Here is a 21931-nt window from a genome sequence, read left to right on the forward strand (position 1 = left end):
AGAAGACGCTAACCCTTCAGGCACTCCTGGTCTTAGTCTCCTCTTCCTGTTCAAGGGTCTTCGAGTCAATTTTTCATTTGGTCATAGTTTGCCATAGTTTCATCGATTTTGAATTAGTTTAATTTTTTCCATCAGAACAGCACTAATTTATCATTTCGTTTATTAAATCCCTAAATATATGAATTTTCAACTACACAATAATCAGATTGGTGTAAAGTTTGAAATAACATACTTTAACCACTAAGTCTGATAGTTATTGACTCAATATCAAATGACGTTCTAATGTATTAGGGATGACTAGGCACACCTACCTGTTCTGGAGTATTTGCTACCTTATCGGGACCTATATACAATTACTTGTTTAACACAATATTGAGATATAAAGCCACTCCTCTCAATATTGATAAACCTCGCATATCTCAAATTTCATGTTTGTTTTCTATAAACATATCTTCAGACCAGTCAGACATGTTCCGTGTGGGAATGTGTGACAAGTTCCTTGTGTGTAATAGATTGGTTTGTTTATATAACAATATACCCTTAAATGATTGTGTCGGGAGGGAGGAGCTTGGGAGGAGGTCGCAGGGGTCTCTCCTGCACCCTCTGTGTTGCGATATGCTGGGACATTAAAAGGGGTTAATTCACCAACAGCGCCCATAACACAGAAAGATACTGGCACATTCCACACCGGTAAAACAAGTATCGGACCGAGTTTGTCGGTATCAAAACAACGCTTAAAAGTGTAAAGTAACACATTAAACGCACCGGGTACTACCTGTCCGGACGTAGGGATCTATTGAAAAATGAAGGTGCTTTGCCTACTTTTAGCAATAGTAGTGACAGTTAGAGGCCATGGCCGTTTGTGGGAACCACCCTCACGATCGACGATGTTCCGACGAGGGTACGCCACCCCTCCAAACTACAACGATAATCAACTCAACTGTGGCGGCTTTGCGGTAAGATTCGAATGGAGATTGATTTGATCAATTAGTGTTAATCTTAATGTTTCAATTTATTCATTGTAAACAAATTTCAAAATAATACAACTTTATGATGAATTTGGTAGTCCTTCAAAGTTTTATGTATGGTCCATAAATATTAGCAGAACAACTGAATCAATTTAGACTTAAGACAGAATAACATTTACTTAAATGGGAAGGTAAGAGAATTTGTTAAAAGCTGCGATTTATTTGGTATGTTCCATTTACGTGACATGTACGTTTTGACGTTTATTTGGTAATATTTTTTATGAACTCAATGTGTTAAATAAGTTCGTTATACCATATTTTATTTGAGTGTCTAACTGTTGTACACTGTTTAAACTGTAATACTTCAAATATGGTAGCTACATGTACTACTAGGGTTTTCTTGTGTAAATATACGAACCTGTGACCCGTAGATGTAATTCATAGACAGGATTTTACATATCTGAACATCTTATTTTATTCTTATAAATCCTTTTTCGTGGACAATTTGTATATTTATTAAAATAAATCAAAAAAGATAGCCGTGCGTTTTCCCTACTTAACCATGTGAACTACGCATTTTTGATTAAGGTTTTTTTCTGATTTTTGGTTCTAATTTTGACGGATATCGTATAAAAAGTAAAACTGGATATCTACAACAAAGTAACATCTTAATTTGTTTCTCACATTTAAGATTTACTTTTGATCCTTAGATAATTGTAAAGAAAACAATATGTTGTTCTGTCTGCTATAACACTTTGACCCCCGGCCCGTACCCTATTTATACGAGTCCCACGTAAAATTGTATTAAGTTACCCAAACATATTTTTTCCCCTGACACATGGTTTTATCTTATTAATCTAATCATCATTAACAATGTATCAACTGTAAGACGAAAAAAAGGTTTCCGAAAGAAATAATGACCAAGATATCATATACCATTTTCTTCATTTTAAAGTAATTAACAGATATGATTTAGTTTCCATTTTTAAGCTTCCCTCGAATATTTAACAAGAAAACCATAGATGTTATTTAATGGAATACCAATTTATGTCCTTTGCCTAAACTTATTAACGCTTACCACTCCCGTTTTGTGAGTGTTCTTGGATTTTTTTTCCTCTTTTATCCATTTATTGGTACATGTTGTTATCTCAATGTAAGAGCGTAGAATTTCGATGTTGCTCTGGTAGACGTTAGCACGACTGTAACTTTAACGGTGTGATATGTTTAAGAGTGTGTTTTAGCGAAGCGTTGTTTTTCATACCAACAAATGGCGTTTGTTTTACTTTACTTCTGATGCATATGTTATAGAGTTATTTGGCATAAACCTACGAATTGCATTGTTTTTTCACAGAAATAGTTTTTCCCGACCTAAAACTCTCGAACCACCCAGGTGGAGTTATAAATGGTCTGAAGTTGTTGCTGTAGTGCCGGTAGCATTTTAATAAGTTGACACTGTTAAAAAGGTGCCCTTGAAAATGGACTTACCACAAAACGGAACACAATATATCTCCATCACACATGCATGCAAACATCATGTAACTAGATTAACCAAGTGGCATAGCTAACACCAAATAAAACAGTTTTGTGGATTTCTCAAAATTATATTAATTGATATTTTGTAGTTATTGTATACATTTGATATCTATGTTCTGTTGAGCCCCTCACAACGGTTTGTTTTAGCTAGATAGGCCCTGTTAAAAAAAATCTAATAATATATTATAAAATTGTGAAAAAGTGTAACCTTTGAGAGTAAGAGGAGTGTCAAGTGGGCTAGTAAGGGTCAGAGTGGTCAGTGGTTCTAATTAATGAGTTGTGTCAGCCGCAGCTGTACGTATCATTGAGTGTCTGTGGAGAGTCTGTAGTTGTTTATTTGATTAAGACTAGGCGTGCAATTTAAATGTAGAGACATTACTTGGTTCTGGAGATCTTATTAAGTTGTCAATTAAAGCTCGGACCGTTAGGGAGAAATGGTGATTGAGAATGGTCAGTGTCATGAGAACAAAGGGTGGTGTGTGTTACAGTAGAAATAGGACAGATTGTGTGTGTGTGTGATAGAGTTTAGTTTTGTGAGGTGCACGAGAGAGGATGTAAGTATTGGGAGCTTAGGTACGAACGTTGGAGTGACAACATGTGAGCAGTGAACGTGTTGCGGTGAACGTATGGACATGTACCTGTATATAATATATATAAAGATGGAAATAAACTGTAAATAGAAGTCAGTGCATTGTCTCATAATTATGACATCAAAGACAAACCAGTGGCTCCCTCACAAAATAAATAAATAACTAAACTTACCAAATGAAAGTGAATAGAACTTTTCTACTCCCATCGTCATAAAATCTTCATTTCGTAACGGCATTGAATTTTGTTTTTGTTGTGGTGTGCTAACGCTGCCGTGTTTTCCCCAAATAATTATTCATTCTGTAGATTCTATTCATTTTGGTATCGTCCCTGCAGCTAACAGATAAGCACCGCATCTGCTCCGTCGTTGTTAATGTCTTTTTTCCTTAATTCGTGATATTTCCTCTTCTTAACCTGTTTTGTTATTTTCGTAACGAATTTGATTTTTTTTAATGTTGTTCTTAAGTGCTAACGCTTCTGATTAAAGGTTCTTCTTTTGTTTTTCACTGATATGTATTTTGGTGTAGTTTAAGCATCTGATAAATTCATACCATTTTTCAGCTCCCTTATTGCTGATGATGTTAACTCTTTGTTTCATTGTCTTTTTTCCTTTTCCTCTGCTGTCTGTAACGCCATTAAGTTGTGACTGATATGGTGAAACTTAGTTAATTTTTCTTCTCGAATTTATTGAAGTTTGTGACATTGATTTAAAACTAATGGTAGAATTTACTACCTTGCTCATCATTAGGCACGCAGCGTCATCCACCTTTAAAATGAACCAGATTCAGATATATATGAGTAATATATTTATTTTCCTCATATCAGTACTACATTTCACGGTTAGCAAGAAAACTCGTATGATATAGGTACATTTGTGTATGGGTATGTCGTCAGACTATACCACTCATCGTATCACATACATTCACTTTTTCGGAAACGAGTTCTACACTACGGAAAAAGTACAGCATTTTATGACATATCATTTAAGTTGGATCATGCATTGTTTTTGATACACCTGAAAGATTTTTATTACATTAGTTTTACATATTTAGAGGCTAGTTAAATGGGGGAGAAACACTGACTCAACAGCCATGTTTAATGTGTTATGTAGCATTCTATTTTATCGATAGTGATATTTAAGTAATTTCAAGAAATCCAATGTAAGTGACGAATAGTGAAATCATATTTTAGGTCACAAACTATCAACTTTCATAGAGACACTTAACATTTAATTTAAAGCCGTACTTTTCCGGAAAACAGCCTTTCGTCGGTGATATTAGTAATGTGTTTCCGGTGAGTTGCATAAACTTAAGCATTTAACTGGTTTTGTATGGTATTTATTATCTCTTTGAATGACACTGCTTTGCAAGCAAACAACATAAAACGCGCTAGCGCATTATGATTTGTTTGCTTGCAAAGCTGTGTCATTCAAATAGATCATAAATACCATACAAAAACAGTTCAATACTTATATTTACGTTTTCTCTGCCTCTTATGTTCTTTTTTTTTAACTTATAATTTATATTTAAAATTAAAATTAGAAATGCCCGCCTTATCGACAGTCCACATAATTTCGTTCAATAGTTTGAACAGCGTATTGTCGCGTGCTGATTGGCAAACAAAGTAGTACTTTGAAATTTTAACAAACTCTTCAATTTTATTCCACAATTCAGTATCAATACAATTGCGTATGATATGTCTATAGGATGATTTAAGTTTATCAATAGAACTCTGAGCTGAAAGTACGATTTGAAATTGTTTCGATTTTCCCCCGGAACAAATTTCGCGCATGGACAAATACAGTGAACACCGTAAATCCGAGTTATTTTTGAAAGTTAATTCGAACTTTTCTCTTTGCTCATTTTGTGAAGAATCCAGGCGTGAATGTATTTGTTGATTGTATGGGAACCTGAGAACAGTCGGTAGATTCTATAACATCCTCGTTATTTGACTTGTCGTCAGAAACTGAGGAATGGTGGATGCGAGACGCGTGAAACTGATAGGCGTTTGAAGTGAGTGATCTTGCGACGGAGCACAGGTTCGTTACAAATGTCTGAAATGTTTATGTGTGCTGTGACTCATATCAGTAGGTCTGTAACATATGTGTCAGTAGGTCTATATAATATGTGTATTTCAGACATTTGTAACGAACCCCTGTTAATTAGTGCAGTGTAACAGACGATTTTTCTGATAAATTGCATGAGCGTTAAAATTGTTTCCATTGCCGGCATTGGTGATTTCAACCGATGTGCATTTTGTACGATATTGCAGACATTGGTCTTGTTTTCGTTGTAATAAAAGTTTGTTTTGGTTTTTTAATTTTTTATTTTGCACATAAATTTACAATGGTATTGTCAAATCTCACAATGCCCAGCGATATTTCAGCAGCCGTCATGTTTATTTATATTATTGGATATTGTAGTTCCGGTCAGTGTTGTATTAATACGCTAAGAATTGTGTCTCGTGATGCATTGTAATTAAAGTCCCATCAACGACACAGCTTTCAAAGAGGCTATATAGTGACAATGCCATGCAAATGTAAATATATGCCTTTGAACAGACCTGCATCTTAAAATATTTTTTTCTGTGCACTAAACATCCCATACTTTCATGTACACAAGAACATTTTCCACGCAGGTTTGTTCATACATGGATTACGCGTAATGGAAGTCACGCATTTGTTTCATAGTTAGCAAGAAAATAATCTACTTCACATTACAAAAAGAGGTAATACTATAGTAAAAAAAAATACCGCTGATAAGTGGCTTCGTGACGTTTATATGAGATGTCGTGGCGTTCTGTTCCGTTATGACACTACAGAAGATTGAGCCATTTTTTACAGTACTTAATCTAAATCAATAAAAAATGCTATCTTAACCAGGAAGGGAAATCCTTTGTTGAAAGATTATCCTTTATACAAAATATTTTGTATCACTATGGAATACACAAATTGTCAAGGATGTGTCATTTTCAAAAATATATACTTTAGCTACAGTGCTCTGTAACCATAGTAACTGTAAATTGCTGTAGGATTTTACCCTAGATATGTGTTAAACAAGTTAACGGTTTAATCCTATAATCTCATAAGGTGCATATAGAAGTTGTCACATTATTCAGCAAATTATTCAAGTGCATGCATATATCTATCAATCAGTTAAAATTCTCTTAGAACATTACCCAGTTCATGCATACACCCACCCCTCCGTCGTCTCCTTAGTATTATCATTGACTCTCGTTTGTACATGGAGGTAATCTTAATATATCAATAGCATCTGTGACAAACGCTGTTGTGCACGAGTATCTTCATTAGGTTATCAAGATGTGCTGATCTGTTTCCCTCACTTTATGCCGACCATGTGCCCAATGAACATTCCATACCGCCGGAGATGTTACCCGTTAAGGGGAATTCAGGAAGAACTGACTCATCACGCCTAGTCAATTTAAGAAGCTTACAAAATATCTAATAAATGAAATATAGATATCAATGGCTGAAAAAAATGCATTTACGTTGCAATTGTTAAAAAGTTAATGGTGAATATTTTGATGAATAGTTTAGAAATAGTGTCAGTCATTCGTTTAATGGTATCAGTATTCTTTTAAATAGTGAAAGCTATTTGTTTAACCATGATATATGAAATTCATTGAATGGACTTTACCCATGTAAATATTTGTTAAACATAGCAATTATTTATTGTTTTATAAATTGATTTATTAAATGGTGTCTGTAATTTTGTTAAAGGTGTCTGTAATTCGTTTAATGGGGCGTCTATATTTTGTTTAATGGGGTGTCTGTATTTTGTTTAATGGGGTGTCTATATTTTGTTTAATGGGGTGTCTGCATTTTGGTTAATAGGGTGTTTGTATCTTGTTTAAGGTGACAGTAACTAGCGTTATTTTTTGTTTGATATAGCATGACAGAAGACACGAGCTTTTAAAAAAGCACTTATTCTTATTAATTATCTCTTCTTTTTCTGTAGTATTCAATGCGGTTGTATATATATTTTTCTATCAGTATTTTTAATAAAAAAAATCACCAATCCTCAAAAACGTATTACACAATCAAATAGTTACGCTTATCAAAAACAAAACATTTTTTTAATATAAAGATATATACGAATGGTTTATAAGTTTGTATAGGATATGCGATTCGATAAATATTGTTACTTTATAACTAATATGTTTACACATATGCTCTGCTAGTTTGAAGTAAATACCAACAAGTATTAGCGACCTGCTGCTTATACCGTCGTAGTATGAGGAGACTCATGTGATGTTGTCATCAACGAAACTTTCCAGTTAAACCATCGCCAGATGTAGGTTGTAGATTTCGGAGAAGTCTGGTGTGATGTTTGACATCTGTATTTTCCTGTTATCAGTATAACTAGACCGAGTGGGTTGTTATCATGTCTAATTGTGCGACATTTCTGTGTAAGAACTCGTTGCTTAGGCCATATTTTACCGTTATATAAGGAATATTAGACTTGCCCATAGTAAGTTTTCGTGGATTACAGTTACCAGAATGATACCAGTTTTATACATGACTGTTGTCCTGCGTACTTTCTTGGTTTTGATGTGTAAGGGTTTGAAGGAAGCCGCAAGTCGTGAAGGAAACGCTTTACCACACAGTTTGTTTACACCCGGAATTGGAGCAGATTCATAAAAGCTTTACTTTTGTTTTGGTGTCTCTTTAGTTTCCTTTTTTGCCTTTTGACATCGAAGTTGGGGTTGTTGTTTTTTTGTTGTTTTTTTGTTGAAAGTATATTTTATGTTTTCAAGTTAGATCTTATTGGTGGTAACCTATCATATACCTACATTTTGATTGCTGTGTTGATGCACTCGTCAGTAAAGAAATTGCCTGACAATTTTTAAATGATTCTATAATCCATGAACGATTTTCCTTACATTACAGACACAGTGGGGTTACCCTAACAAGGGAAAGTGCGGCATATGTGGCGATCCATACAATGGCAAGCGCAAGAACGAGGCTGGCGGGAGATACGCTACTGGAATGATAACCCGGAAGTACTCTGAGGGTCAGATCATTGACCTTGATGTGGAGGTTACTGCTAATCACATGGGCTGGTTCGAATTTCGTGTTTGTCCCAATAACAACGTTAAAAAAGCCGCAACACAAGAGTGTTTGGATCAGCACAAGTTACAGCTGGCTGATGGAAGCGGCACCAAGTAAGTTGGAGGACTTTCTTCCTTCAGTTCAAGGGGAATAACTATGTAATCGAATTTGCTTCAGTTTTCCAAATTAATTTTACACGTCATAGACTTTTTTTTATTACTGGTCTGATCTGATGAGTGACTTTTAACTGCTGATTTTAGAAACTAAAACGCTTTTTTACCCAAGTTTAGTAATAAATAAATGTTTCAGTGTTTCTTGTTGAATACCATGGATACTTTACGAGCATAATAGAATATTGATATATGTTTTAAGAGTGAGAAGCACAGGTAAAGATATCGTAACGATATATACACAATTAGCATATTAAACAATAAAAGGGTATTCAACGAGGGAATAGAATTTGGGTATTTCTCGCGCTACGTCCGCAAATGCTCATTGCTGTTACTAGGACGTAAAACAAAATCCAAACCAAACCAAACTAAACCAAAGGTTGCATGTCATTTTGTATACGTTGCTCGACAATGACTACTATCTGGTAATATTTGATTACAAGAATGTTGTCAATGAAGAAACTGCACCAAAACGATAGCGTTCAATGCAGTGAGGATATCTTTTTTTTTATAAAACTAAATAATTTCTGATATTTTACAGGTTAAAATGGAATAGATGGAGAAATCACGAAAGAAACACATTTTAAATCTAAAGATATTTTTTTAAAGAGAGAGAGAAAAAAGCAATTCAGAGTTTCATCAGTGGACTGTATGTCAACAGGTGTTCATCAATACACATTTGTTTATCAGTGGTCTCCTTCTTCAACTTATTTTTACGAGAGGAGAATCATCTTAGAGGAGTTCCGAACAGCCACCTCATGCCTTTAACTCTCCAAATAATTTTTCAGAAGTGTGTCTGTCTACCATATATCGCTTACAGTATACCTTATTCAACTATTACAGGTATTACATCACAAGAGCCGTTGGTCATTTCAACATGAAATACAGACTTCCATTTGGTCTCACATGTACCCAATGCGTCCTACAATGGAAATGGCACGTCGGTAAGGAAGAAAAATACATAACGTAAAATATGAAATTATCAAATGTATGGATCAATATTAAAAGCAATATCGTACATATACTATATGAGTATTCTAATGAATCAGTCAAGCTACCTTAAGAACAAACAGTGCATTATGTTAACACATTTGGAGAATATAACTGAGGCTGTACTGTATGTATTAGGCGAAACTAATATTCAACATTCCTTGTATCTATTACCATATTAATTTGCTAAACTGTTGTGATTTCAGCCAACAGTTGGGGAACTGATCCGGATGGCCGAAGTGGGATCGGAAACGGTCCCCAAGAGGAATTTTATGGATGTTCTGACGTGGCAATCGAAGGTCGGAGTGGCGCAGCTGTCGTTGGACCAGTGGTCACATCGAACAGTTATCCAAAACCGACAACTACCACTCCAAAACCGACAACTACCACTCCAAAACCGACCACTACCACTTCCCAACCCACTACTACAACTCCTAAACCCACTACTACCACTCCTAAACCCACTATTACAACTCCTAAACCCACTATTACAACTCCTAAACCCACAACTACCACTCCTAAACCCACTACTACAACTCCTAAACCAACAACTACAACTCCTAAACCCACAACTACCACCACTCAACCAACAACTACTACCACAACTCCTAAACCTACCACAAAGCAATATGTGGCAACGTTGACCCCCAAACCAAATCGCGCCACGGCAACTATTCCCTCGACAACTGTTCTTCCGGTCGCGGCTGCGCAAAGCAGTACATGCACAGTAGGTGTAGCGACAGTGTACTCCAGAGTCCCGGGCATGTTAGCATGGTGCCAGATGAATTGTGGTAGAGGATATTGTCCACCAACGCATTGCACATGCTTGTAATTAAACATATTCTTTCAACAACAGCAGGTTGGATTTCAAGCATTAATGTAACTTTAAATTGATGTTTGCAAGGTCTATATAAAAGATAAACTCCCCTATACATATGTTCTCAATTACATTTTATACAATTAACTTACATATTATCATTGTGAGAAGATATTGTGATACATTTAATTTAGTAAGAGTGATATTCAATCTCACAGGAAGCATTTGAGGATGAAAGTTGATATTAATATTACTTTGTATTGTCTACTTATCTTTGCTTGAAAATCTCAATGTTAAAATTTGGAGATGATTTTGTATAGAACAAATTCCCCAATAATCCATACCCTGTTTGAATATTTAAGACAACAAAAATGTGTTATAATTAACTGGAGTCCAATCGAATGCAACCAAATTTACAATATAAACAATAAAATGACATTATAATATTGTTAAAAACAGATTAATTAATAAAGGATGACTACTTTTTGATATCTCAATTATTTGTTATGTATATAGACAGTAAGATAATGAATTGTCGCGCTCAAGATGCCTAAATGCTTACAATGTATACTCACATTCACTCAATTACCAATACTACCACAAACCGAGGGCATCATCTCTTAGCCGGACTATAAAACGTGACGAGTTTCCATGACTTCCACAACAGTACATTTGGTTGGAGCTATGCAAATTTTCGTTGAACGAGACGCAGTTATATGACATCACCAACAGTAGATATTGGTGGAGTTAATGAAAGTTTGACATTCAAATTGCAGGCTGTTACTTTTATTGAACCGATCGAACGTTGATACGTTTTGAAAATGTAAGGCGTGTCCGCTGATCTTCTAACTAGTAAAATAGTTACAAACAATTCAAAGAAACAGAAATGAAAATGTAAGGAATAATTTTGGTCAGGTTATTAGGTGACCACGAGTAAATTAAACCCATATATTCAATTGACACGTGCTCAACTGGTAGTATCACCTCATAACCTGAAAAAAATCGAAAAAACTGTTCTTTTAATATTTGGAGTACATCAAAAATTATACGATTGTGATATTGATATTCTCTTTCAATTTTTGTGACCTTATTCCTGAATTTATATTTTTGTAGGATCGATATTTTCTTGACAATTTAAAGCGCTAGAGTCGATCGCATGTTCAAATATGAAATTTTCATGATCTGTTTGTACGGTCAATATTTTATTTTTTGGTATGGAAAGACAAAAAGTCGGAAATCTGTAGTTAAAAAACTAACAAACCAATTATTAATGATAGTTTTCATTTGTGACTGACGACTCGAAATTCATATGTCTTGTGGGTAAATATTTTACAATTAGTAGTCATAAATAAAGGAATACCTTGCTGTTCAGATACTCATATTATCAATAGACGATATGTGAAAATGATAATCGTCCTGTTGACCATGCATTGCAGCTTCTAAACCTCTTTTTGTGTTGAGGCCACAGAAGTTTACTGGTCAGAGTAAGGCGATATGGTGACGGTGATCGTGGGCTCGAACCATGGAGAGAGCATGTTTGCAGGTTTGCAGATGCATCATTTCTATCATATATATTTATATCTAACTTTCACATTTTTATTTTACAAAAAAAAAACCATATATTGTCTTACTTTTGTAGTTACAATACACACAGTCAAATACATGTAATAAACACTTTTTCCCCAGTGTAAAATGTTTAACCCTTAACTGATTCTAGCTATTCCTCATTGATTTAGTTAACAAAAACATTCAGACAACCCTTGCATATGTGTGGCTAATAAATATTTATTCATTTTCGTTTAAACAAACATAACAAACAACGTTAAGACAAAACACATCATCACATCACTATGTAACATAGAAGAAACCGCCAAAATTAGATTGTTCGTTATGTTATGTGATGTCGATGTCATAGGAATCATTCTGTATACATAAGCGCTTTAATTTTACGTGGGAAACCTTAACGGTTACCCCCACAACAAAGGAAATGAAACCAGATTCTCCTGAAAGTGGACCCTTTTCTGTACCAGATATGTCACCTTCTATTCCCATCAAATCGAGGAAAAGATGTGAAACACTAAAGATATAATACTATGAATGAGCCGTCATTGTGGAGACTGACATTAGTGTTTTGCTCTGTGTCACTTTCGAAACAAGAGTTTATTCTAAAGTCAGGATGCATATGTTTCACACGGATTCAGTTTTAACACATTGCCTTTTTGGGCAATCACCATTTTCCTTGATCGTGTTCACACTTGTGACAATATCGTCCAAATCTCGGTCCGTAACTAATAAATACTGATTCTTGTCACTTGTATCGCGACTTTGCACGTCTGCAAATTGGTACAATGAGAGAAATGTGTTAACAAAAATAGGTATGATAAGGGAAAACATGAAAACACCAGACAGAGCACAAATGGTGCCAATGATTTTACCGACGGCTGTCTTTGGTATCATATCACCGTAACCAACGGTTGTCATGGTGATCACACTCCACCACCAGGTGGCAGGAATACTGGGAAAATCCTCACGTCTCTCAACGACATACATCACATTCGAGAAAAAAAGAACACCAATCAGAACATAAAGTAACATTATGAACATATCCCTTTTCCCTACCTTCAGTGTGTAACAAAGAACTCGATAGGCGGTTACGTTCTCAAGAAGACGCAAGAGGCGAAGGACTCTCAGCATTTGGACATAGAGAAGGAAATCGATATCATCATGATAATCTTCAGCTAGAATAAGGTACATCAAACCCCGTATGTACACAGCAGCCAATACAATCATTTCTATGATGTTTTGGAAGCAGAATACATTCCTCGGCGTCCAGGGAAAACTGAAGAGCCTTAGAAGCAATTCAACACTGAAGAAGGCGTTCGAGGCGTATTCGATATAGATATACACACACTGTTCCGTGTTAGTAGCTGTTGACAGGGTCAATAGTTTGGTTTGCGCGGCTTCTGGTATAACAGTATCGAACGCTCCTGCAAACATTCGGCGGACAAACGGTCTCCGTGAAGCATTGATAAACATATTATCGGAAACTGTCTCGTTCCATGTGCTCCATTCTTGACCCGAGGAATGTTTTTCTTTCCATTCCTCCCAGTTGGAAGGGGAGATATTTCCAAGATCGATTGAAGCACCGTTCGGTGACAGCTTCTGTCGACCAGAGGGTGGATCAGGTACTGTAACCGTGTCGGAAGTGGATACCATTGGTCGTATGGTTGTAAATACGACGTCATCAGATGACGTATTCGTATGCGGCGTTACTGGGAGTGTTCCAAGGGCTGTAGCCAAAACTGATAAGATGATGACAGCGACAGCAAAGACGAAATATACCTGTAAAAATTAAAGGGAATATTAACAATTAAATTGTGGATTGGTTATAAAGGTCATACACCATCTTGCTGTTACATGTTTTTTTCTAAATGTTCTAAGCTAGTAACTCGTAAAATTGCATTTAGAAATGCATGTTTTTTTAAACTTTATTAGGGATATATAGGAAACGTTTAAACTATAGCATGCATCGATAATACTTAAGTAATTATGAAGGATTGAATAGCACTGGGAGCCTTTTAAAGCAAATAATAAAAATCATCTCTTAATATATTAGGTAGCATATATAGTTTTAAAGTAGTAATTGTATATGCAAAGTATGAAGATGAACTAAACTTTCATATTATAACGCCATTTACATCTAAATCTAAGCCCATTTTCCAGTTAGCACGTCTAAAATTCCCATTTAAAAGCACTTATTTTGGAAATACCTTGATACCTCTGTGTTTGCCATCCAATGCATGTGTACTTAATTTCTGCGACAGAGACACTTTAAAAAATGATGATCAATAGTCAATTGCATAGGAAACGTTTGGTTTGGTTTGGTTTAGTATTGTTTAACGTCCTATCAACAGCTATGGTCATTTAAGGACGGCCTCCACTGTGTTCAAGATGCATGCGTATAGTGTATGCGTGTGTGTTTTGGGAGGCTTCGATATATTCGTATTTGTCTCCTTGTGATAGCGCGGAACTGATGCCGACTTTATAGTGCTACCTTACTGAAACATACTGCCGAAGACACCCAGCATGACACCCGCCCGGTCACATTACTGACAACGGGCGAACCAGTCGTCCCACTCCTAAATTGCTGAGCGTTAAGCAGCAGTAGAAACTACCATTTTTACAGACTCTGGTATGTCTCGGGCCAGGGGACAGAACCTTTAGCCTTCCTCACAGGGGCGAACGCTCAACTAAAGGCCAAAAGTGAGGCTTTGTCATGGTAGGCATTAGGAAGAAGAAAGTTATTTAGAAAGAAGAGAAAAGATAAGATCCCAAATTCAGTCGCCTCTTACGATCATGCAATGGGGGCAGCAGGTACAATTATTACGCCCTACCTGCAGGGACTTAATAGGAAACGTACTTGAAACGCTGGAAATGACGCTATTTGTATGACGTCTGTATAGACAGCGGGTCAGATAAGGCAACGATTGGTCGAGTAACAGGAAACCTCAAGAGCTTTCTATTGATATTGAACATGTAATGAATATAAACCAAATACTTTTTCTTTTGATACCTGGTTTATTACACGTGCATGGACTTCATTTAAACAGTTGTTCCCCGCGATTGAGATAATTGATATAATTACTAAAGCACTGATATACGTGACCTATTGCAGGGGCTATGCGGACAGTGATTAATTGATGCTGTGAAAGAACGAATAGAAACTTGACAGGTCACACACTTAATCAAAAACAGATTGCCAAAGAGGAGTGCCAACGATAACATCCTCTTCTCTATGTGTTTACATTATTGTCGAGGTACTCCATCACTTGGATTGAACCATACTTATCTTGGTTTCATCCCACTTGTGCACGTTATCCATCTGTTTACAGATCAGTATAGGTTAAGATCTCCGACATTAACAACATGGTCAGATGACCTATATCTTCTGCACGTATCACCTAAACGTTAACATCAAGCACGAGTAAATGGTTTAATGGCTAGTTGAAAGGTCTGCCCTATGGGATGTATACTTTAATTAGGTAGACGCGCTAAATGTCAGCAACATATAAGTAAATACTATTAAACCATAAATAAGAAAATATAATTCTTTTATTGAGACAGTATAACATATTAAGATTTAACATTTAGCTTACACCGTGTTTCTGTATAACCTGTAAATAAATAAACATACAACAAATACAATCACAAAACAATGATTTTTCTCGGCATACACGGATAACAAATTCGTCTATTAAATAAAGCAAGTAATATTTCAATTTTCAATAATTGCTAAAAAAACCTAGAATATTTCATGTATACTTTAAATGCTTTTGTTTCTAAAAGGACATTGTTAAAAATGCTGCACATATAGGGATATGTAGTTTGCTTGCTGTAAAAGACCACTATTATCTTTAAAAGCCAGGAGTCTGATCGCTGAGAATCCTATAGGTCGGAGTACATTTTCTCAAAAAGATAACAACCCATAAAACATTGAATCACCGCCGTTTGAAACTCTATGAAAGAGAAGAATTTTTTGAAAGAATATCCTTAATTTTATTATCACTGTGATAATCTACATCAAACATTTAAGTACATTGAAGGCTAAGTTTGTTTTGAACACAAACAGTAATTGAAAACCGCTGAAAACAACTCATTAAGCCTCAGTGGGCCGAATAAGTAAAGTCAGTTGTCAAAAAACACAGAGACATTTCGCCCAATTGAACTCTAAAACTAATAAAGGAGTATTTAAATTGCCAAAATCGTCAAAAGTTATTTGTTATATAAAAGGACATAACTTGTTTATGCTACTGACAGGTAAATTTTAAAAGTACTATAGTTATAAGATACTTGTTTTAGTTTACGTAGGAGATGCTATAAGAGGCTTGACATGAAGACCTTTGGGCATTGGATACACAATCTCATATGATTCTAACACAAAATATGATATTCTCTATTAAATGTTGTTAAATATTAATTAAAAATTATCCATCCTCATATATATTTATGCGAAAAATATTAAACCTTGAACAGTTTTGAGATGTATGCAATATACCGTATTTCAAAGTTTCAATAATTTGATCAAAATCAAATCTAAGCTTTTAAATTACAAATTAATTACAAATGTTACGAACTCAAAGCAAATAAATATAGCTTTCTGCATTTAGACCTGAAATGATTAAAGAAAAGGAAATTTGGGGAAACAATGAATTACAAGCTTAGTATTCTTTAAATGAATGACAACAATCTGCCTGCAAACTTCATTTGAATATCCAAAATCTTATATGATGAATTTAAGGACGACGTCAACAAAAATTTGCATTTAAAGGTTTTTCATTTCAATTGATATTTTATAGTTGATGTGTTATATAAGTGTATATTTATCACCGTTTCTATTCCATATTTCTTTCGGGAATTATTTAATTCTGTCTAATGGCGTAAGTTAGTAACAACGACATTCTTTAAAACATTAGTCGTAAGATGCAAAAAAAACAACAACAAAACCCACACAAAATGTAAAACTTAAAGTTTAATGTTAAACTTATGTATTTGCAAATTGAAAACATTTTAAGTTAACCTCATACAATGAATCCAAAAGGAGAATTGAAAACACTTAAATGCAACAACTATTTCGATTGGAGTCACAACGCGACGCTATTTGTAACAAAATCCTAGGTTTTACAAATAGTGTCAGAATCAGTTAAAAATCAAAGCAATTATGCGAATGTGCAATTTTTTTATGTTATCTTTGTACAGATCTAAACCAGCTGCATATCGTTGCATTAAAAATGAAAAAAATGAAAAAACAAAAACAATGAAAAAAAAATGAAAAAATCATGAACTATGTATTTTTTTAAAGTTTTTAGTGAAGTCAGGAATAGGAGAGTGAGATGAAATCAAACTTTTCGCTTGTCAAAACCGGAAAGTGTCAAAGCGGAAACTTTACAAAGTTTGCCGAGTGATCCGCTTGCTGAGAATAAGGACCATGTTCAACAGACAGATAAAGGCCGTAAAACAGAAATATGACACATGTTTTTAAGTCTGTTTTTGCAGTTTTAATCAAACCCTCAGGACAATAGACCGTTTGTCAGTTGTGTAATAATAGTCTAATTCGTGCTAGCTCGCCCACATCCTTCTATTGATAATATCATGTCAACCTTTTGCTGATAGTCCAATCTCATCAGATCAACTACCAGAAATAATGTTATTATTAAATTAGCAATGTTTAACTACGGAAACTATCCTTTGTTCATTTAGCTGATAAAAGAATAATTGTTCAATTTGAAAAATATTCAATTACTACAGTACTAAGCCAAGTAAATCTATTTAGGCATTATTGTTGTTTAGAGTAATTGTCCCTTTTTCGACATGCCCTACATTTTACACAAGCATTTACTCAATAATCATATTACCTCATAACCACATATTATTATGGTGACCGTATAAAATATTTTCGAATCGAGTAACCGGTTAGCCGGCTTACTATTGACAATTCTAGATTAAGCTTTTGTATTGCAACTTTATGAAACAATCATGTAATAAAACATGAAATATGTTAAATACGTTTAGTTATGATATTGTAACCAAAGAAGGTTTAATGTTTTAAAGGGTTTAACGATCTATAAGCTAATGTCCCAGTCACACATTCACGGATCGGACGCCAGATTAGCCACGGATACGATATGGAAATCGTGGCAATCAGTAGTGGTCCTTAGCTGCACGTAATGTATCATTGGTCGATCGTAGTAGTAATTTGAACATGTTGAAAATTTCACCACGGATCAGACAACCGTAGTGCATCCCTACTGATCCGTAGTAGAACGTACTAACCCGTTGTAGTCCGTACTAAACCGTAATTATAGATGTACTTATCTAAGAATATCCCCGGCCTCAAGTCGTCAGGGATCGGTACGGTTAGTTACTGTGGACAACGTACTTGTGCTAACCCGTAGTAAAACTAAAATTAAGCTATGAAATGAACGCGCGAACGTTGGTGTTTGTATACGGATTGCTTACAATGGCAGGTCCGTGGCGCTACGTGGTCCGTGGCGCTCCGTGCGAGTTCGCACTAATCCGTGCCAGACCGTTCTAATTCGTGCTAACCCGTACTAAAATCGTAGCGAACCGTTATTAATCCGCAGTGCATACGACGTGACACGTGTCATTCCGGTTTATATCGGATATAGACTATTCCGGATTCATCCGTGACTTTCCATTCGTAGTGGATCTAGCGAGATCCGTGAATGTGTGATCGGGGTATTAGACCATTTAAGGGCGTGGCTCCATGTGTATTAGGAATGCATACATGCGAGTATGTGTACCAGAGACAGGGTATGTTGTGGTAATTGCCTCCTTTTGATAGTTCAGATCTGATGCCGACTTTATAGTGCTACCTCATTGAAATACCATGACGATTGCACCCAACACGGTCACGTTATACTGACAACGGATGAATCAGTTGCTGCCACTACCCATAGCGCTGAACGTTAAGCAGGGAATAACGACTTCCACGGGTGCAGCAGATTTATTTTGGTAAATTTTGTGTCCCTTATTAGAGGACACAAACGCAAATCTCCAATTCTGCAGGGGGTCACACATTAGTCGACTCTTACGATCATGCAGTGGGTAACAACAGGTGTATTTTTGTCAACGAGAAGAAACCGATGTCGTCGACCTATAAGATGCTATAAATATATAACCACTCGGAAATAACAAAATGGACGGGGATACCATAGCAATGTGAAAATTAATCTAAAGATCGAACCTTATCCTCAGAACGAATTTTTACAAGGCGTGAACTGTTGCTGCATTTTTTTTTATAAACATGAAGGAAAAGGAAATGTATTAAAATATAATGTACTAATTTATATAGATTTTCATGTAAAAGAAAATACAAAATGTATATCCTAGTAAAAACTATGAAAGATTCTAACCCTTCTTTGTAAAACGTTACGTTAATGTTAGATTTCATACACGGTAACAAATTTTGTTTTCGTCCAACATTGGACTGTATTTCTACAGAGAAAGTGCCGCTTTTGTTAACAACCATGGTTACAACAAAAAGTGTTGTTTTTTCACGTCACATTATGTATTTAATGTTTTTCTCTTTGTTGTTGTTGTTGTTGTTGTGTACTATTAGTTTTCCAATAATAATGGGAACCATTATTGTTTGGATCAACTAAACGAGCAATTGCCTTCAACTTTTGGCTTGGGACAAACGTGCTTTTGTCTTGCCGTGTATGATATACGCATGAACTTATTTGTTTAATTTCTAAGACATATTTTTGTGACAGTAATAATTGGTTGATTTTTGTACGGTTAAGGCAAAGCGTGTTTCCACGCAATCTCTCTTATATCCCATTTGCGGAGTAGCGAAAGCAAGGCGTACTATTTGATGTTAATGTACTACCACAAAGAAAAATATCTTCCCGACCATATCTATCCAACACAATTGTAGTTTAAACATATATTATCACCATAAATTACAGTGAGTTTTAGCTGAAAATCTTTAAACTTACTGAGGCCCTTCCCTGTGAAGTCTTCATACATTTGTATATTTACTCCTTTAAGATAAGGTCGACGGGAGAAGATATTTATTCTAATCAGATGTCAGAACAATTGTTACCGTTTTAGACTCACCTGTGTAACTAGGGACTCATCCTTGTTGTCAAGAACAGTCTTCATCCGAGATCTAATCTTAGTCAAATATGATGACGTTTTATCACAGTGTTTTTCATTGGTCATTTCGTCGATCCGAGCCTTTTCCATGAACCCAGTCATTACAGCCTGCTCACGTAGAAAGGTCAAATATCGATGATGACAACATTTATCTAAGACATCGGGACTAATATCCCAGAATTCAAGTTCCAGTTTAAAAGCTGCTGGACACATGTCTCCTGGAATATGTAGACTTCCGGTTTGGTGGTAGGCCAATATTGCTTCGAAAGGTCCACTTGGGCGTTCGTAAAAGAAATCCATTTGATTTGGTCTATCTTCAGTTTCGTTCGCGAGACGTTGTAACTTTGACCCATCGACTGACTCCATTACAGATCTGCTAAGTTCGAACTGTCGACCACCGACATTTATACGGTATATATTAGAAATATGATTGTCTCTTTTCCCCGGTATAGCCATGGTAGTAATAGTTACAGAATACAAAATAATCGAATTACTTTATAAAATTACAGATCTTAGTATGTTAATGAGCGAGCAATTAATACTATGTGATTCCAGTGGAGCAACTCCTTCACTTCGTCAGATCGCATTCCTAGTACACGTATTGTATGGATATTGTAGGTAATATAGAAGTATTGTCAGATCCTTATTCAGTTCATTTAACACTTAGTCTCGTGTCCAATCTTACCCAGGTCTGATTGCGCCCGAATTGAAAAAATAACACGTGTTAAAGTATGCATATCCCCTCAGATCGTTTTCATTCCATGTTACATTAACGTCCTGACTCACTCTCGTCAGATATATCCGTATACAACGTTGTAGGTCCGTTCTGCTTATATTCAGAACACACGTGTGCCAGATGACGTGACGGTTACAATATATCACGTGACTATGTTCCAGATCTCGTGATAAATCATTTAACAACAACATTTGAAAACAAATAATGAAAGCCGATCATCTTTTAAAACTGTTTGTAGCTTAATGATACTTCCATCATGACAACATTTAACCTATACTATATCATCAGAAATTCTAGATGCCTTTTTACATGGCTTTCGCGTTCTGTGTGTAACATACTCACGTTTTTCCCAAACATCGTACATTTGTGTCTATGTCTATTCTGAACTGATACATATCCTATATCATACGGTCCTGTCTGCTCCACCACTGACCGAGCCGTTCCCTGTCCTGGACATGATATGTGGAATCCTCCGACAGTTTTTTTCAAATAAGCTGTCAATTTTGTTATTGTTAGCATACATTGATAAAATAAGAGTATACCAGTGGATAAGTGCAATTTAGTTGTTTGACATTAAATAACAAACAATCTTTGATGAGTTTCCATTGAAGAACGTAGGTATTATGACGTCATATCTTTAATTGCCATACTGCATGAATTGTGCTGCTAGGCGTAACATGATTTAACCAAAATTATTCTGCCCATAACAGCATGTTATAATTTGTTATTTGAACATGGTTTACATAAAAACCGTGAATTTACTTTTTACCATATTTTTACATTAAGTATAAAATGGTGTTTGAAAATGGAACGAAATGTCATTTTAAGCTAACAAGTTTGGGAAATGGGCTTGTTATTTGATGTTGACGATAAACTTGAGAATCTGACGGATACACAGACGATACCGGGAAGGGAGAAATAGGATAGTACAATTAGCATATATACGATTAGACTAAGTGGCCTTTCGTATAGATAAACACAATTTTTCATCTGACTTCCGTATTATTTCCTCTAATTCACAATGTAATTCGAGATAAACTTTCAGTAACAGTAGAACAATGTAACACGTTGTTAAACCGATGGAAACAGGAAACGTTTGGTTGAATTTCCCCCGTATTAATTTATAGTACTGTATATCAAAATGCTAAACGGCCAACTTTGTGATTGGTTTCCAAGTATCTTTTAAAGTAATTACTGAGGGGCGAAATGTGAATTTTGCATATTTCCCGGTTGACACTGCTGCATACCGTGCTCAGACCAGCTTTGGAAACAAAAGCTTTTCAGGTTTGAAATAGACACCAACCTTTTGCTGTCTGTAACGGCCGCCATCTTGAAAAGACCACTCCTTAACAGGTTCATGACAGTGTATACTGCATTGCA

At 35.5% G+C, this 21931-nt stretch overlaps 2 protein-coding genes across 2 annotated transcripts; one reads left to right on the plus strand and one right to left on the minus strand.

Moving 5' to 3' along the window:
• Nucleotides 1-494: 494 nt before the first annotated feature.
• On the plus strand, nt 495-10626 carry LOC110458815 (mucin-6-like). The gene is made up of 4 exons (XM_021510738.1): nt 495-956; nt 7999-8273; nt 9174-9274; nt 9527-10626. Exons 1-4 carry the CDS (start codon nt 804-806, stop codon nt 10150-10152), a joined length of 1155 nt encoding a protein of 384 aa, XP_021366413.1. The 5' UTR covers nt 495-803; the 3' UTR covers nt 10153-10626.
• Nucleotides 10627-11925: 1299 nt separating this feature from the next.
• Nucleotides 11926-20635, minus strand: LOC110458908 (potassium voltage-gated channel protein Shaw-like). The gene is made up of 2 exons (XM_021510879.1): nt 19777-20635; nt 11926-13479 (listed from the first exon to the last, which is right to left on the minus strand). Exons 1-2 carry the CDS (start codon nt 20269-20271, stop codon nt 12325-12327), a joined length of 1650 nt encoding a protein of 549 aa, XP_021366554.1. The 5' UTR covers nt 20272-20635; the 3' UTR covers nt 11926-12324.
• Between the last annotated feature and the right edge of the window lie 1296 nt (nt 20636-21931).

The sequence above is a fragment of the Mizuhopecten yessoensis genome, unplaced genomic scaffold (genome assembly GCF_002113885.1).
Source record: "Mizuhopecten yessoensis strain PY_sf001 unplaced genomic scaffold, ASM211388v2 scaffold9847, whole genome shotgun sequence".
Taxonomy (NCBI): domain Eukaryota; kingdom Metazoa; phylum Mollusca; class Bivalvia; order Pectinida; family Pectinidae; genus Mizuhopecten; species Mizuhopecten yessoensis.

Bases quoted from the DNA above. Each gene is read 5' to 3' on its own strand.
- LOC110458815 (XM_021510738.1), top strand. From the start codon at position 804: ATGAAGGTGCTTTGCCTACTTTTAGCAATAGTAGTGACAGTTAGAGGC. The intron at 957-7,998 runs GTAAGATTCGAA...CTTACATTACAG, and splicing joins TCAACTGTGGCGGCTTTGCG to ACACAGTGGGGTTACCCTAA. The intron at 8,274-9,173 runs GTAAGTTGGAGG...CAACTATTACAG, and splicing joins GCTGATGGAAGCGGCACCAA to GTATTACATCACAAGAGCCG.
- LOC110458908 (XM_021510879.1), bottom strand. From the start codon at position 20,271: ATGGCTATACCGGGGAAAAGAGACAATCATATTTCTAATATATACCGT. The intron at 13,480-19,776 runs GTGAGTCTAAAA...TAATTTTTACAG, and splicing joins ATGAGTCCCTAGTTACACAG to GTATATTTCGTCTTTGCTGT.